The 16687-nt window shown below is 48.8% G+C and overlaps 5 protein-coding genes across 5 annotated transcripts; 1 reads left to right on the top strand and 4 right to left on the bottom strand.

The window, feature by feature from the left end:
* Positions 1-40: 40 nt before the first annotated feature.
* On the bottom strand, positions 41-4310 carry TRUGW13939_05868 (uncharacterized protein; the record flags this gene model as incomplete). The annotated part of the gene is made up of 2 exons (XM_035489026.1): positions 41-379; positions 438-4310. 2 exons carry the CDS (start codon positions 4308-4310, stop codon positions 41-43), a joined length of 4212 nt encoding a protein of 1403 aa, XP_035344919.1.
* A 1372-nt stretch (positions 4311-5682) lies between these two features.
* Positions 5683-6427, bottom strand: TRUGW13939_05869 (uncharacterized protein; the record flags this gene model as incomplete). The annotated part of the gene is made up of 2 exons (XM_035489027.1): positions 5683-6125; positions 6196-6427. The coding sequence occupies 2 exons, from the start codon at positions 6425-6427 to the stop codon at positions 5683-5685; spliced, it is 675 nt and encodes a 224-aa protein (XP_035344920.1).
* Positions 6428-7662: 1235 nt separating this feature from the next.
* TRUGW13939_05870 (uncharacterized protein) lies at positions 7663-12241 on the bottom strand (the record flags this gene model as incomplete). The annotated part of the gene is made up of 4 exons (XM_035489028.1): positions 7663-8076; positions 8131-10906; positions 11254-11851; positions 11917-12241. The coding sequence occupies 4 exons, from the start codon at positions 12239-12241 to the stop codon at positions 7663-7665; spliced, it is 4113 nt and encodes a 1370-aa protein (XP_035344921.1).
* Positions 12242-12863: 622 nt separating this feature from the next.
* Positions 12864-13717, bottom strand: TRUGW13939_05871 (uncharacterized protein; the record flags this gene model as incomplete). Its single annotated transcript, XM_035489029.1, has 2 exons — positions 12864-13597; positions 13654-13717. The coding sequence occupies 2 exons, from the start codon at positions 13715-13717 to the stop codon at positions 12864-12866; spliced, it is 798 nt and encodes a 265-aa protein (XP_035344922.1).
* Positions 13718-14258: 541 nt separating this feature from the next.
* On the top strand, positions 14259-16343 carry TRUGW13939_05872 (uncharacterized protein; the record flags this gene model as incomplete). The annotated part of the gene is made up of 11 exons (XM_035489030.1): positions 14259-14469; positions 14542-14706; positions 14772-14804; positions 14860-14987; positions 15054-15443; positions 15491-15534; positions 15589-15622; positions 15673-15894; positions 15950-16068; positions 16125-16251; positions 16314-16343. The coding sequence occupies 11 exons, from the start codon at positions 14259-14261 to the stop codon at positions 16341-16343; spliced, it is 1503 nt and encodes a 500-aa protein (XP_035344923.1).
* Positions 16344-16687: the final 344 nt, after the last annotated feature.

Raw genomic sequence — 16687 nt, forward strand, 5'->3', positions numbered from 1 at the left:
TATATAGATAGATCCATTTCATCAAGTCTTTTTGCACCAATCATTTCGTGTCGGTTTGTGGTGGTCCTGAGGATTGCCGTGGAAGCCAACCGCCGTTCTCCCAATTCCCGGGCAAATAGGTAAGAGCTTTTCGTTCCGGTTCGCTTTGAAGGCTGCAAAGAAGCGTGTTGACGCGTTTAAAGTCAATGGGTTTCATTATGTAACCATCAAATCCCGTGTCAATGTACTTTTGAACGTCTTTCTCAAGTAGCGATGCTGACACGGCGAATATAGGTATTCGGTCAAATAGTGCTATTTTTTCGGACACGGTATTTTCGGAAGTGCTCTGTTCAAATTCTCGAATCATTTTCGTTGCAGTCATGCCATCAACAATAGGCATCTGCAGATATTTAGCGTTAGCTGCAATCAGAATTCGGTTTATAACTAAGAAAACTCACTTGAATATCCATCAGCACCGCATCGAATTCCTTCGGATTCGCTTTGAATGCACTGGCACACTCTTCGCCGTTAACAGTCAGGTGCACGGAATGTCCAAATCGTTGCAGTCGTTTCTGGACAATCTTGCTATTGACTGGGTCATCCTCGGCAACAAGCACGCGAAGCGAACAAAAGTGAAAGTTATCCGACGACATTCCTATTGGGGACGTGACCGTCGTAGTGGAACTCTCCGACATCATGGCCGCAGACCCGGCCCTGTCTCGAGCAGTTTGTTTAGGGGAGGGTGGTCTCTGGACATCAACTTCGTCAATTCGTAACGCGCCTATGGGTATTCCCGAGTCTGTAACGGGCTCTTGTCCCGGTTCGGCAGGAGATCCCAAAGGCATCATATGACGCAAACCTGGGCTGGGGAGACTGAGGGGACCGGGAGACTTGGAGATCGAGGGGCTAACAATTGGCTGGTTTGCAGTAAGTGCTTTACTAAAACTACTTTCGCGGCTGCCATGTTTACTCCTTCGAGACTCGGGTGATTTGACCAGTGCCGGCTCTTGAATCGCACTGATGAGACGATCAGCTTCGCTCCGGCCGCTTCGATCACTGCCCAGGCTACCTCCACTTCGGTTGCTGCCACCACTATGTCGTCGCTGGTTGCTCTTCTGGGATGCGTTACTATCCAGTAACATCACTTCGCCGTCTACCACAGGCGGTGTAGCTGATAACTCGGCAATTTCAGGGATAGTCGAATCATCGGGGACAGACATGATTTCATCCGCCGGCACAGGGAACTTGAGCATCATTTTAAACCGACTTCCCTCGCCTTCCTCGGATTTAACGCTCAATTGGCCGTGCATGTTCCGTATAATTCTAGCAACCAATGCCAGGCCGAGACCTAGGACACGTTTCCCATCTCCTTGTTGAGCGTGCTCTTGATCACCGTCTTTGTCGTAGTAGTAGCTTTCTTCTTCTGACGAAACCTGTTCAAAATCTCGGAACAAGGCATCGACTGTGGTCTGAGACATGCCAGAGCCCGTGTCGTGGACAGTAAATTCAACATCTACAGATCCACTTTCCTCGCGTTGCACGGGACACCGCCACATCTCTACTGATACAGAACCAGATTCGGTATAGTGTATGGCATTTGAAATGAGGTTAACAATGACTTGACGAACGCGGCGCTGGTCCCCAAAGACCGATTTTGGAACACCGGGGTGTGCCTTGATGTTGTACGTGATTTTCTTGCGCTTGGCCTCACCGTCGAACATATCAGTAGCTTCCTGAAAGGTAGCAGCAAGATCGAACACTTCATCTTTAATTAGATTCTGTCCCTTTTCAGTGTTAGTTAAATCTAGCAAATCGTTGATAACATAGATCAAAGATTTAGAAGCCGAATGAGATTTGGCAAGATTATCCCGAGTTTCAGCGTCTAGATTCCCTTCCAGAGCTATTTCTAGATAATTGACGATAGCGTTCAAGGGCGTGCGGACTTCATGTGCAGAATTGGCTAGCAGCAGCCTAGTCAGCTGGGTACTGTGCATCGCCGCCTCCTTTTGACGCCACACTTCAATGAATTTTCCGTAAACGAGACATAGCACTGCGGCAGTTTCGATGTCGGTCTCTGTCCACTCTCTTGACCGGCTCATGACAGTTTCACGCCAAGTTTGAAAGCTTTTACGGGGCTCGAGAAAACCAGAAGTGCCTTGCTTCAGCGTCTTCTCATAGGGATTTCCCGCCCATTTGATTTCGGTTAGTTGGCCACGCCTAAAGAAGACAATAAAGTCCCTTCCACCGGTAGAGAGTGGGACATAGAGCAGTCCGGAAATGTGTTTGAAGCCCGGTGGATAGCGCAAATCTGGAAAGTCCCGGCTCACATCGTGAGATGCTAGAACCGAGTTTAGCTGGCGCATTTTCAGATACTCTAACAAAGCCAAGATTTCCTGGGAATGAATTAGGCGTCCCAGAATCTTTGTCTCATCACGAATAGAAAGGGCGCCGTAATCGGCGTCAAAGAGTTTCAGAAGATCATCCGAAGATGCGATAATATAACCAGACGGGTTAGACTCGGTAGGGACAGTATTGATCAACTTGCGAGCCTGAAGACGAGACGCATAGGACAGCCTTTCGATGTTTCTCGAAACGTTGTCACCGATTAAACGACACATTTTTCGGACGGGAAAAGAGACGCGCATGCCAGAAGCTCCGTAGGAGTGGCAAGATATCAAGCCCCATAATTCGTTAAAGGCGTTTATACTGATGGACATTGAAGAGCGCACATCCATATGAGCCAGATATTTGACGTGGATGGGAGACATAGCCCGTAGATAGGAATGGGTCATGTCGAGTGGCGTTTCAAGATCTTTCACCGTCCGACAGACAAGACGAGAAGTTATCATGTCTCGGTCGTATAAAAGCCTAACCTTATTGATCTTGTATAATTCTCGCGCCTGTTTCGGTATATCTGATGCAGGAAAATGAAGTCCCTTGTAAATATCTTTCGTAGCTCGTGGTTCTACAAGCTCGGCAACGACCATGCCATTCCAGCTGCTATCAAACTGATAGATCAAGACGCGATGAAAGCCAGTCAACTCTTTGACTAACCCGGTTGCGATGTTCAACAACGCCTCTAAAGTGGGAGCAGCAGACAATTGCTCTTGTATTTGGGACAAGATGTTGAAAACTTTCATGGCAGCTACTTCACCTCTTCCTTTCCGAGCATTTCGCAGAATACGCAAAGGACGGCTTGTGTTGACAGTACTGCCCGCCAATTCTTCGGGTGTTGGGTTTACTCCCAAAGTATCGGAAGGCTCCTCGGGAGTGGTTTGCCCGGAAACATTCAGAGGGTGGATTGCATCGTCTTCGAGTTCAAACTCGCAGATGATCAGGTTTTTATTCATTTCATTCACATGAATGGCACACCAAAACTTCCTCGTTTCCCCCGTAGGAGTGGCAATGCACAAGATGAAGACTTCTGGACCGTGTACCTTGGGATCACACGATTCATCTCGGATGAAGTCAACATGGTCCAGAAGATTGTCTTCTTGTTCTTCGGTGAGTATTTCAGTGAAGCTTTCCAAGGCAAAAAGCTGCCTAGGCGTATAGCCGATCAAGGAGGCAGAATTCTCGCTAGCAACACGAACGACTAGTTTTCCCTCTGATTCCTCCTCGAGAGCAATTAGCGCACCAAAACTTTGGACCGCACCGGGAATGTGAATTGGCTCGTCTTCGCAATACTGGAAACTGTTACCATCACGGCCTGTTATGATGGCATGGCCAGCGTCGGTCACAACGTGGCGGAAACGAGACGTCATCAGATCCGGGTCATCACTCGCTTGTGGGATGCTCCGAGGAGGGTCCTGGCTGGTAACAGGGACACCACCATCCGTGTTATTTCCATCACTAGAGATGTTATCTACCGTAAGATGGTTGGAGGCCGTCCCCGTCAACTTGTCCTCTGCTTTATTTGCTGCACCTGATTGTTCTTTGGTATTGTCAGACTCCTCCGTCGGCAACTGCTCAAGATCTTCATCCTGCCTATAGGGCTGATACTGCGTGTTTTGCTCAGTAATCGAGAATTCCGTAAATCCCTCATTGCTAGGAGACAGAGCTTGGCCGTGGTATTGCTGGGGAGGCGGCGACCGAGAGACGGAGGAATTCAACACGGTTGGGTCAACAGAAATGACGGATCGAATGGGGAATACCCTATCTGAAGCGTCGGAGTCGAGGCGCGACAATCTAGGCTTTGATTCGGAGGGCAAAGATGCAGTGATATCGGATGATTGCCCTTGTAAATCCTCCGTCGCCACAGACGTGTTTTCGGCGGGGTTGGGCGACGAAAGGGCATCGGCCTGAGGCACCTCAGGCGGAGGAGATGGCATTGAGGGGATCCGTAGACGAAAAAGCCCTTCCTCCTCGCTGCTGTGGGATATCTTTCAGGTAGATAAGAAAATTAGGCATGTGAATAGATCGGCTTGCTCGAAAAATGGTTGTTGAGTTATAGCTGCAATTTCGCAAAGATTGAAAGAAAAGCGAGTCTCGGGTCTATATAGAATGAAGGAGTCGTCCAACCGAAATTCTTCAAATTTTTGTCTCGTAATGACTAAAGAATGGTGCGATCTCGTCTTGAAGGGATAGGAAAGAATATTTCCGGTTGCCCCTCGGCGAATCGAAAGAGAGCGGGAAAAAGCACACAGGTCGAGTGAATGGCGGTTAAAATAATAAATGTTCTTTTATCGCACGACATCGACGATCCAGGCGCGGTGTCGAGGGGTCGAGTAGAGGCAGCGCAGAGAGGTTTGAGAGAAGGCGGGGTGTGTCATCGGAGGAAGAGAAGATGGCGGCAGGTGGGACGGCCAGGCGGGTGCACATAGCTTGGTTCACTGCTGTTGGTGTTCCGCAGAACAACGATGCTAATGATTAGTAGTGGCAAAGACACGACGCCTTCGAAATCTCTTTACTGTCTTGGCTGTCATGCCGTGGCACGTATTGCCTAATATTCCCATCTCCACCACCAATTTAAATGTAGCTTTGGATTTACTACAGCCAGATTTCAGTGTACAGCCATTGCTCATGATACAGTCACTACCCACCAGTTAAATACTGGGATAAGAATTAACCGGTACCGATGTATACTAGATGATTTTCAGATTCATTCTATATCAATATTCTATATGAATAATATTCTACATATATAATACTGTCATGATATAAGACAAAATAGACAAAATAATTGAAGGGTGCAAGCTCTCCTCGACTAGTCTGGAAACGGCATAGCTCACCGTTAAAACAAGATTGAGTACCGATTTATGTGGGGCTAAACTAGAAAGAGCCAATAGGAAGTCCCGTCGGACCTGTTCCGGAGGCTCTATCCAGCCAATCACAATAGTTAAATTTATATTGGAGTCTGGACGCTCTCGCGAATTCCACCAAATAGGAATATAGGAATAGACTGGCAAACATTTCGCCCCTGACTAACTAATACATCAGGTGTTGACACCGAACAGCCTGGCATTGGCATTGACCGTTTTCTGCGGCCGATCCGATCTGTAAAAAGTAGATGCACTTGGCGGGGTTGCGGGGTATATCCGCTTATATCCGCACGATTGGCCATCCATAGGCTTTGTGGCCGTTTTGACTTTAATCTGGAAAAGCTTCGACATGTGCTCATTATATAAACTGGTATTTAACAAATAATCCAGCAGGCCTGCTGCCAGATTGACAAACAAAAAACAAGCAAATTACAATTACAGTTTATTTATGTCGCCCCAATGTAAAAACCCCTCCCCAGCCTGTTTTCGACGAGCTGTCCGATCTGCTATTACTACTATCCACCGTCGTCGATACCGTAATTTTCATATTTCCCGTTGATGCCAGCTCGATTCCGCGCTCTATATCAAAGTTTTCGTTGTCGTGGTGGGGGTGTCCTCCCCACTCCCAGGGCATCTTGTGTGCTTCTTCAAAGCGATCCGGCTGAGGGGGAGGTCTCTGCTGGTTTGCCAGCATCTCGGCCGTACGCGGTGATTTTAGCTTGGTCATGCCCCGTGATGAACGCCTTCTTTGAGGTGTGATGGCTTGTGGTGACCTGGTAAATGGCGATTTGATAGCATCCATGACACGGCGAGCGGACTTGGAAACGGCTTCTCGGATATTCCACTGTCTGCGTTGGGCGATGACATATAGGATGGATGAGCTAACTGGGGGAAAAGTCAGCCTTTCTTTCTTTCTTTCCACTCTTTTTTGTTGGCATTTGTTGAATTCACGCACGCAAAACAAGAACAACCACCGACAAGATGATAATCAGCACCCTCGTTTTGTTGCCCATCGAGCCATCACTTCCAGAATGCGTGTCTGTACTGCTCTGCTCCAGAGGATCGTCGTAATCCGGATCTGATCCGTTTTGTGCATGTGCTCGTGATGACTGCGGCATCAGGAACAGGATCAGAGATATCGACATCCACGCCGACATCCATGTCGACGCGCTGCGCGTAGTTATCATTGTTGAGCCAGGAAAGCCGAATATTAATTGGTGTCTTGACTGACGTCCGTAATGAGAATCGCAAATATTAATACATTAGATAAAAGAAAGAATTTCGGTGTAGATATAACGCCAGCCAGTGACTCTATTGAGCGGGTAACGAACGACGACAAGGAGAACGGGGATTCGAAAATGTCAGAACTATATATTAGTATAAACCCAAGAGAAAAAATAAGACACTTGAAAAAAGAATCATCAGCTGAATATGCATGTGCATATCAAAAGGAGGTTTATTCAGAAAAGCAAGAAAGAAAAGAAAAACATATGACGAAAGCACATCAATCAATACCACCACCACTCAGGGAAAAAAAAAATTAGCAACGGTCGCATTCCCGAATACTACCCTCAAGCAGCAGAGACCCAGAGAACTGGGGCACACCGACGATTATCGCAGGCTATCATCTAATCTCATCGCATCTCCCTACACCCAACCACATGTATGGCCTGCATAGTGGCTGCACGAGCGGCCGGCCAATGACCGCCGGGAAACGCTACTTCGCCACCCAAGCCGGAAATACAGTTTGCCAATCACCAGCCGGAGTTGGCCTTCAGCTCATGCATCTGGCATGTGTCTGTCTTTTTCTTAAACTGTGGTTTCACGTGTCGTTTCAGAATCAATGCCAATTTAAGGTTTTTCTTTTTTTCTTCTCATTGTTATGGCGCAAGGCTGATTTCACTTTTGCATGTGTCCTCAACCAATCACACCCGCCACGTCGCCCTGTGCCTCAAACGGCCCTCAACACCATGTCTCACCCTTTTTTTTTAATGTTTGTGTCGATCAAAACGTATGCATACATCAGTCCCAGTCTAGAAAGCTGACTGGTTATTTGTTGGTGGCGTTGGGTGTTTGCGCTGTCGATGCTAATCTGTCAGCTCTGGGTCCGATCATCCCCAGACCATTTTGATGTTGCATGGTTCATTGCATTATTACATTATTATGTAGCACTGGAAAAAGGAAGAAGTCTATTCAGTAATGAAAAGAATAAAAAGAAGAAATTGAAACTTGACGTGGCACCCAACGCCATGCAGATCGGAGATCTACCCTGAATGCCGCCTGTGAACCCTAACCTAACCATACCATTTCCTCATGCGGAAATTTTCCCTCCGGCAACCATGTGATGTAAATAGATAAGAACATTGAACATTTAACGAAGAAGAAGAAAGAAAGAAAAAAATTAAAAGCTCGGTCATGATCATCACCACCGTCTTCCATACACCGAGTCTTCCCCACGGCTGCTATCCGGGCCTTGCTTGCGGCCCTGCGAGCTCGACTGGCTCGATGGCATCGACCAGCCATCCCCACCATGCGAATCTAGGTCCGTCTCATCCTTTGAGGCGAGCAACCTCGTCTTCTGGCTGAGATCAGGAGCGTCGCGCTCATGCTCGAACCGGGCTTCCGCCTCGCGGCCGAACAGCGCCATCATGTCGCGCATGGTGAGCTTGCCTGCCGCCGTCTTGCCTTCAATTGCCGCGTTGGCCAGTTCTCGTTTTCGTTCTTGGAGAGCCAGGATTCGTGCTTCCACGGTATCCTTGACGGTCATCTTGTAGATTTTGACGTCGAGGGTTTGGTTCAGTCGGTGCACCCGATCTATCGCCTGTTCTTCTACAAACTAAAGCACAGTTAGTACTGAGAATTCAATGATGTTATTTTTTCAGTGACATACCGGATTCCAGAACGGTTCCAAAATAACCACGCGGCTGGCGGCAGTCAGGTTGAGACCCAGCGCCCCAGCCCGCAAACTGCACAGCAAAATTCGCGTGCTTGGCCGGCTCCGCAATTGCTCGAGACTGGCCTCTCGAAGATCGTTTCGCATGCTGCCGTCATAACGAGCATAGCCCAGATTTGCCCGCTTCAAGAACGGCTCAATCTTGTCGAGCATGGTGGTAAAGACCGAGAACACAATGAATTTGAATTCGGGGGCCTCGCGTTTGAGGATTTTCATGAGTGCTTGGACCTTGGTTGAGGGGAGGAGTTGGTTTCCGTCGCCATAATCATCATCGCTAATGTCCTCCTCGTCCTCTTCGTCTTCGTCTTCCTCTTCGCCCGAGTCCGAGTCATGTGAGCTAGAAATGCTAATGACTTCGTTCGCTTCGTTCTCGGTATCCGAGTCCTCGGATCTAATCCATTCGCCTCCGCCTTCGGCATCCTCGTCATCAGAGCCTCCAGCTTTCCCGAGGTCTGTGGATGTCCTCTGACTCTTGGGGACGACCCATTCTCCATCTTCTTCCTCTTCGTCGTCGCTGTCATCTATCACCCTTCTGTTTCTCCTGGCACGATCTTTCCGAGCTTCAGAGTTGCGACGAGCAGATGAAGCTTTAGCTTTCTGTTCGACTTGCTTGTTCGACTTGCTCTTGGATTTCTTCTTGTGCTTCTTTAGGCTTTTGGTTAGATCAACGTCCAGATCTGCGCATTCACCACATCTGTTGGACTCGCTCTGGAATTCTGCCGGAGTGAGGTCTACTTGGCAGATGTCGCATTTCTTGTTGACAACGCTAAGACCGCCCAAGAGATCTGCAACGCTGTCGACGTCGTCTTCCTTGGAGGATTTTGACTGTTTGGAAAGATTGTTCATCAACACGTCTCTATCTTCCGCGAGATCGCCGTTGACTAGCTCGGGGTGGTTGCACGCCTGGCGGAGACGCAGCAACATGACCAAGGCACTCGCATAATTGAGACTTGACCCGCCCATCATCTGAGAAAGACGTCTATCCGTTCGCTGCTCCAGCCGCTGGTAGAATTCGAGCTCTGCTGGTGTAAAATCGGACTCGATCTTGATGACTTCACGCTTGGTAATCTGGAATCCGTTTGAGGGCTTCTTGCTGCCCTCGCCATCACCAGACTTTTCGCCAGACTTGAAGTTGGCGTTTAGTTTGAGGACATCCTTAGTGCGTCGTTTCATGAAGGCTTTCAAATAAACCTGTAGGCGTTTGATGGCGAGACCGCCGCGTCCATTGTTCAACGGGCGAGTGATTTGGTCTCTCCAGGAGGCAAGATCGTCATATGGCTTGATGCGTAGAAATTTAATCAAGCTCTGCAGTTCGTCGAGGTTGTTTTGGAGCGGGGTCCCTGTAAGACACCACCTGTATTGAGCATCCAAAGCACAAGCGGCCTGTGTGGCCTTTGCATTTCTGTTCTTGATTGTGTGCGCCTCGTCCAAAATAATCCGATACCAGTGAACGCCGAAGCAGCCAACGCCGCCTTTGCCGCTAGCAGCAGCATGCTCGGAACTCAGTGTGCCGTAGGTTGTGATGACAACGTCGTAGTCCTTCAGCTCGTCGCTATATTTCGATCTGCTGGGTCCATGGTACACGCATACCCGGAGTCTGTGTGACCGCTCAATCTTCCCCTCAATTTCTGCCTCCCACTGCTTGATGAGAGCGAGCGGGGCAACAATGAGTGTGCCATTGTCGACACCCTCTGGTATCTTTCGCTTCGATTCTGCCTTTTCTCCGTCCTTTGCCTCGTGGACAGATTTCGGATTGGTGAGAATCAAGGCAATGGACTGGACGGTTTTTCCCAGACCCATGTCATCTGCAAGAATACCTCCTTTGGGTAAAACACCTTTGGTTTTCTTTAGGCCATTCTCTTTATCACGCATCCAATCCACGCCTTCGATCTGATGTGGTAGCAATTTGACCTTCAGGCCTTCTCTTGTACCGTCGTCCTCCTCTTCCTCCTCTTCTTCGTCTTCCTGGTCTTCATCTTCGTTCTTTTCTTCTGCATTTTCACCAACAGAAACATTTTGAAGCTTGCTAGCCAAATCGTTGATGTCTGCCTCGATCTTCTGCTTTCGAGCTCTAGTCCTGGGTTTTTTATCTTCTTCATCTTCAAAGGCACCTTCAAGCAATGCCTTAATATTCTCTTGAGCTTGCGCCGAATCAACAAATGAGTGAGCGTCAATCGACCCAAACTCCTCGCGCTGGTACGAAAGCGACCCGCCCGTAGTTGGCTTGGGCCCAGGCCCGCTGCTAGCGTTTGTCAAGTCGATGAAATTCTGTAGAGTCTTGGAGGAACTCGACTGCTTCATGCCACCAGACGGCTTTGACGAAAAGATTTGGCGGGGAGCCTTTGGTGTGGACCATGTGTGGTTCGTCGGGCGCGGAATCTCAATAACATCGTCGTCGCGGCCAAGGGGTGCGCGATGGCTCGTGTAGGCGGACGGGACGACCGGCTTGAACGGGTCAAAGGGTTCTCGTGATTGCGGTGGTCTCTGGATAGGGGCTGTAGGGCGATTGCTCGAAGGCACACGGTGATGCTCGACACGCGGCTGGTTGTTTTTTGGGATGTTGAATGGTAGTGGTGCTTGGCCTGGTGGCTGCATGGCGGTGGGCTTGCCAAACTCGGGCGCAGGGCTTGCTTGGTTTGGCTGCTCGTTGGGCCTTCGTGACGCCAACGGGCCCTTTGGAGGGTTGACCTCGTTCACCATTTTTGCCGTTTGTCTTATTCAAACTATGGTTAGGTGGTGGTGGTGGGAAGGTTCAAAGTGGTGTTTTTTGTTATCGATAGCGAGCAGTTTGTTAGTGTTTGGGCTCCGCTGCGGGGTGCCCCAGCAACGCGCCCAGCACTAGAGCCAGCCAAATAATATTCAATAAACTATGTATCTTTGGTCTACACGATGGGAAAAGCAACTTGTTAATGTTAGTTGTATGTTTGGAATCTGTATAATATGACTAATAAAATCCAATTTTGATCGCTGCAGTTTCGTTAAAATAAAGTCATCCATCAGTTACATGTATATAATGTTGTATATCCCCTTCAAATCTCTCCAATGACGCTTTTCAGCAACTCTGGCACAATCTCACCAGCATCGCCTTCAAAAAACCAGTCGCCCGGTTTCAATCCTCCACCCCGGCCAGGAGTGTCGCTCCGATCCATATTGACTACAGCGACACGCGCGCCCTTTTCTCGCGCAACGTCAACGTATCCCGCCGCGGGGTATACTTGAGAGCTTGTGCCAATGACCAAAATCAGGTCTATCTGAGGAGACTCGGCGACCCACGCCTTGACCGCACTGATCGTAGCCTTGGGTAGAGCTTCGCCAAACCAAACGACACCCGGTCGAAGCAGGCCGCCGCACTGCGGACATAGAGGTAGGTCTTTGGCATCGAGTTTTGGGATGGGTACGTTTGGGTCGGCAATGTCTACCTCTTTGCGTGCGTTCATTGCTCCATACAGCGCCTTTGTGGCTTCTTCGCCGGTTCTGTCGTCCTTTGAAGGGTCCGGGTGAGCTGCTTCAGTAGGGATTGCGAGAGCGGGCACAATCGGGTCTGTGAAATCGTTCTTTCTCGTGTAGTCGCAATAGAAAGATGTGCATTTTATATCAAACAAAGAGCCATGCAGAAGATGTAATTGCTCTGATGGGTGTTCTGCTCGGGGCGATAGACCTGGAAGGAAGTCGTAAATATATGCTAGTATACGAATCGAAATACACTTAAAAAAAAATACTCACCATCCACATTCTGACTCAATGTGACAAAGTTTTTATTCTTTCTGGCCAGCTCCGCCAGTGCGTAATGCGCTCGATTTGGCTTTGCGGTGACTGCCATGTGTCTCCGGAAGCTGTAAAACTGCCATACCAGGCCCGGGTCATTCTCGAATGCCTCAGGCGTAGCGAGTTCAGTAGCATCAAAGGCGCGCCACATGCCCCCAGCACCTCTGAAAGTGGGCAGGCCCGAAGAAGCAGATAGTCCAGCACCCAAAAGCGCAAGTATCCTTGTGCTCTTGTGGAGATGCTCCCTGAAGGACTGGAGGTCAGCTGCGGGAATCAGAGCCATTGCTGCTGGAAAAATATGTTTGGATCCAGCCGATTTTGCGGACAACAAGGTGTTTGTTTTTTCTATGAGAAGATATCCTATACTCGAGGGTATAAAAAAGGAATGTCCACAACGCGCGAGGGCTTTTTATACGTGTTTGTATAGTTAAGCAGCCACCTGGCGCGGTGACGTTGGTTGTCGAGTCGGCAGGCAGCCGCCCCGCCAATCACCCACCAACGGTTACATATCAGCGTATTTACATCAGTCTTTTCCCCTTGATTGATGTTTAGGTACTTCAGTGTTATATATTTATTTAGGCTACAGAGTTTTGATTAGAATATATGAGAATATTTACGAGTCAATACTACAAACCAAGACATTTTTTCATCAATGTCGGGAACATTGAGGGTTGCATGTCAAAATTTCCCCCCACACCTGATCAATTGATGTCGTAAATACATGTATTGATATATTATCCAGTCTTCTACCTACAAGTAGGATTGTCATTTTAGAGCTAATTTTTGAAAACAATATTTAAATTGAGCATGCACTCAGTGCTGTCTGAAACTTCAATGGAATGTCTTTGGTCACAATGTCAATTGATATAAACGAATGTAATTGGCGATTAAACCCATACGCAGTATTAATGCTGCTCCTCCTTGGGCAGATTAATCTTCGTAGCGGCAATGGCGTACTCCCGGCTCTCTTGGCTACGACTGTCCACGTAGGATGTGATGTAGTCTGGGACCTTTGCTACCTTGTTAAGCGAGTCCGGAATAGGCTCGCCCAGAACCTCGTAGACAGGAACCACGCCAGTCCAGACACGGTTTGTGACAGCCTCATCCTGATAATCCTTCTTTTCGTCCGAAACAGCTCCGTCGCGGACCTTTCCGCTGCCCGAGACGATTCTAACCTTCAAAATTGAAGTCGAGGACAGCTCGCTCTTCTCCGGCGGTGTACGGCTGTTGTCCCATCGCTCTGGGACCACGGAGTTGGTAATCATCTTCATCGCCCACTCCTTCTCCTCGTTGTCGGTGACCAGCTTGGCATAGCCATGGAGAACAGCCGAGCGGTAGTTGTAACTGTGCGAGAAGGGTGTGAGGGAAAGGATGAGTCCGTCTACTTTGGTTGCTGAGATGCAGACGGGGAGCCCTTCCTCGGAATCACGGGCGATGTTCGCCATTCGCATGCTGACATACCCATGGATATAGCAATCCAGAGGCTCGCCAAGATCAGCAGAGGGGTATTCAAAAGAACCCATCTGGCCGATCATAGGCAGAGTTGTTGGGAACGGGTCCTCTGGGCCTGGGTTGAAGGAGACATGGAGAACCTGGCTTGAATTGACGATCGAGTGAATGGCGGCTACATCGTACGTTGCTGAGGGGGTTGGTTAGCAATATGGTTCAGCTAGAGGAGGGGTATTGAGATGATACCTCGATGAGCATAGCGCTTGACCGTATTGGTGCTCCGCTTGGGATAAGTAAAGGTCTTGCCCATGATGACTGATAGTTGATTGCTAATCGATTGATATATCAAAGAAACTGATGAATTCTATATATCCTGGTCAATTCATGGATGTTTGACACACTTTATATAGGGCTCAAGTGAGTCACAGGGTCCAACTTACACACCTCACCTCGCAAGCAGCGATCACGACAGCGGATCTTGTTGCGAGATACGTAGGGATCGCAGCCCAATGATCGTATAGATCTCGTCGACCAAGTTGGTGGTTGTCGAATGGATGTCTCGACCGAGTAATTACAGTGACACCGATTGGCTGTTGTCGCCGAACCAGACTGCTGGCAACGCCCTAATTATTTGCAACATTTTTGCAGCTGGGAGCCTCGCACTAGCCCCGCTTTAGGAAGGGCGATGCGGGAGCTAATGTTTTGCAGCTTCCCCGTCGTAAATAATTCCTTGAGCATCTCAGTAATACTACCTGCCTAGCCATCACCCAACCAACTGCTCTCCGACGCACACTCTGAGCTCTTATCTGAGTTCATATGGATTGTTGGCACATCTCAATCTACCCCGCACCATGTTGAGAGGCACCGTCGCATGCCTACGCCAATCACGGCATCGTGGCGCGCAACTCCGACGTTGTGTCGCCCAACTTACAACAACTCCTCGTGGACATCGATGGACAACCCCCGCGCAGACAAGGACGTACGCGTCTGTTTCGGCGGCCGAACTGCAGTTTGGGCAGCCGATCCATGAAACACACCCTCATTTGCTAGGTCCTGGTGAACGTATGTGTTATCGTCTTTTCGACTGTGGAGAAATTTCCAACCTTTTCCGGTGCTGACAGTTGAACCCTCCAGTGACGCCAGGTATAACCGCGCTAGAGTATGCTCACCGTCGCTCGAGACTTGCCAATCGACTGCCGAAAAATGCAATTGCGATATTGTCAGCTGCCGACATCAAGTACCGCGCTTCTGGCATCTTTTACGAATACCACCAAGACTCCAATTTCTTCTACCTGACGGGTATGCGCCTGAAACTGCTACAATTGATTGATGGAGATTGGACAATGCTAAGGCGTAAAGGACAGGTTTCAATGAACCGAATGCGCTGGCTATCATTGGTGAGATATTGATGTGTTCGTGTAGTCGAGACGGAGGTTTTCTGACATGGAGTAGCGAACGATGGGTCCGGCGACAACCATGTTTTTCATCTCTACGTCCAAGAAAAGGATCCGAGAATAGAGCTCTGGGAGGGAGCACGTTCAGGAACACAGGCAGCTGTCGACGTTTTCAATGCAGACGAAGTGAGAAACACCACGGCAACGATTCGTGCTTGAGAATTAGCAAAACTGATACGCGGCGGGGAATAGACTGGAAATATCGAAAGAATAAAGGAAACGCTCCTCCCAATTTTGTCCGAAGCGAGCGAAGTTTATACCGACATCACATCGTTATCTACGTCAGGGTCCAAACTGGCTCGACTTTTATCTGCCAATGAGGGCCAAACCGAAATCCAGAAAATATTGAAAGAGCGGACCGTCAAACCCCTTCGCCCCATACTCAACGAACTGAGAGTTTTTAAAAGTGAGAGCGAGGTGGTGAATCTCCGACAAACGGGCCAGGCTTCAGGACGAGCATTTACGGAATCCATGCGCCATGATTTCAGCATGGAAAAGGACCTGGCCGCATTTATCCAATATCAATTTAAAGTAAACGGCTGTGATGGTAGCGCCTTTGTCCCTGTTGTGGGAGGCGGAAGGGTACGTGCTGGCGATGAGAGCAAGAAATGTCGTGCTGACTGGAATAGAATGGCCTTAGTATTCATTATACCAGAAATGATGACGTTTTACGGTGAATATGCCACCCTAACCACATTCAAGTTCAAAATGCTGATTACTATCATAGAGACGGAGAGCTTGTGCTGGTGGATGCTGGTGGGGTAGGTATTTGCAGTGGCTTCTACAGTACAAAGTACTAATCTGCTTCCAGGAACGCGGTGGCTACATTTCAGACATCACGAGAACATGGCCCATCAATGGCAAATTCACCGACCCGCAGCGCGATCTATACACGGCCGTCTTGAACGTCCACCGGAGTTGCGTGTCTCTCTGCAGAGAAACTGCTGGCCTGTCTCTCGACCGTCTCCATGGTATTGCAGAACAAGGACTCAAAGACCAACTTAAACAGTTGAACTTTGACGTCTCCGGTGATGTATGACCACACGATATTCAAAATTATATGTACAATAGTTGACTGTGAGCTGCAGGCCATGAGGACCTTGTTTCCACACCATCTCGGCCATTATATCGGACTGGATGTGCACGATGCCGCTGGCTATCCACGAACTGGCAGCCTCAAAGCCGGGCAATGTATCACCATTGAACCGTGAGTTCCGGCCACCTTTCCCCCCCTTTGAAGATTAACTGCTAACACACCGGTAGTGGTATTTACGTTCCTGACGACGAGCGATGGCCGGAAAAGTTCCGCGGCATTGGAATACGTATCGAAGATAGCGTATGCGTGGGAGACGAGGATCCTATAACGCTCACAACGGAGGCAGTTAAAGAGGTATGCCAGTGATATTCACAAGGTCTGGATGAAGTATGAAATGCTAACACTAACAATGCTAGATCGACGATATTGAGGCACTCCGCTCGTAGGCGCCGGCCAGGTAGATTTTATGATATCCCACTGTATCAACACATAATTGTATAGTCTGTAAAATATATGAACAAATGCATCTCTATGACATCTGGCATATCCACACTGAAATGAATGAAAACAAACAAATACACATGTAGAATGATACTGGAAGGGTTCCGCGTCCCCGGAAGAACTTGACAGCAGTTCGCACAAAATCTTTTCCCTTATAATAAAAATTCAAAAAAAAAACCAGCCTCGAGCTCAGCAGCACGACTTCATCAACGCGACCAAGAATGTGCTGCGCGATGGTTGCTGGAGATGCCAAGTCGGCGTCGCGCTACTGGTGGTTGTCCGGGCCAGG

This window comes from Talaromyces rugulosus, chromosome III (assembly GCF_013368755.1).
Source record: "Talaromyces rugulosus chromosome III, complete sequence".
Classification (NCBI taxonomy): Eukaryota; Fungi; Ascomycota; class Eurotiomycetes; order Eurotiales; family Trichocomaceae; genus Talaromyces; species Talaromyces rugulosus.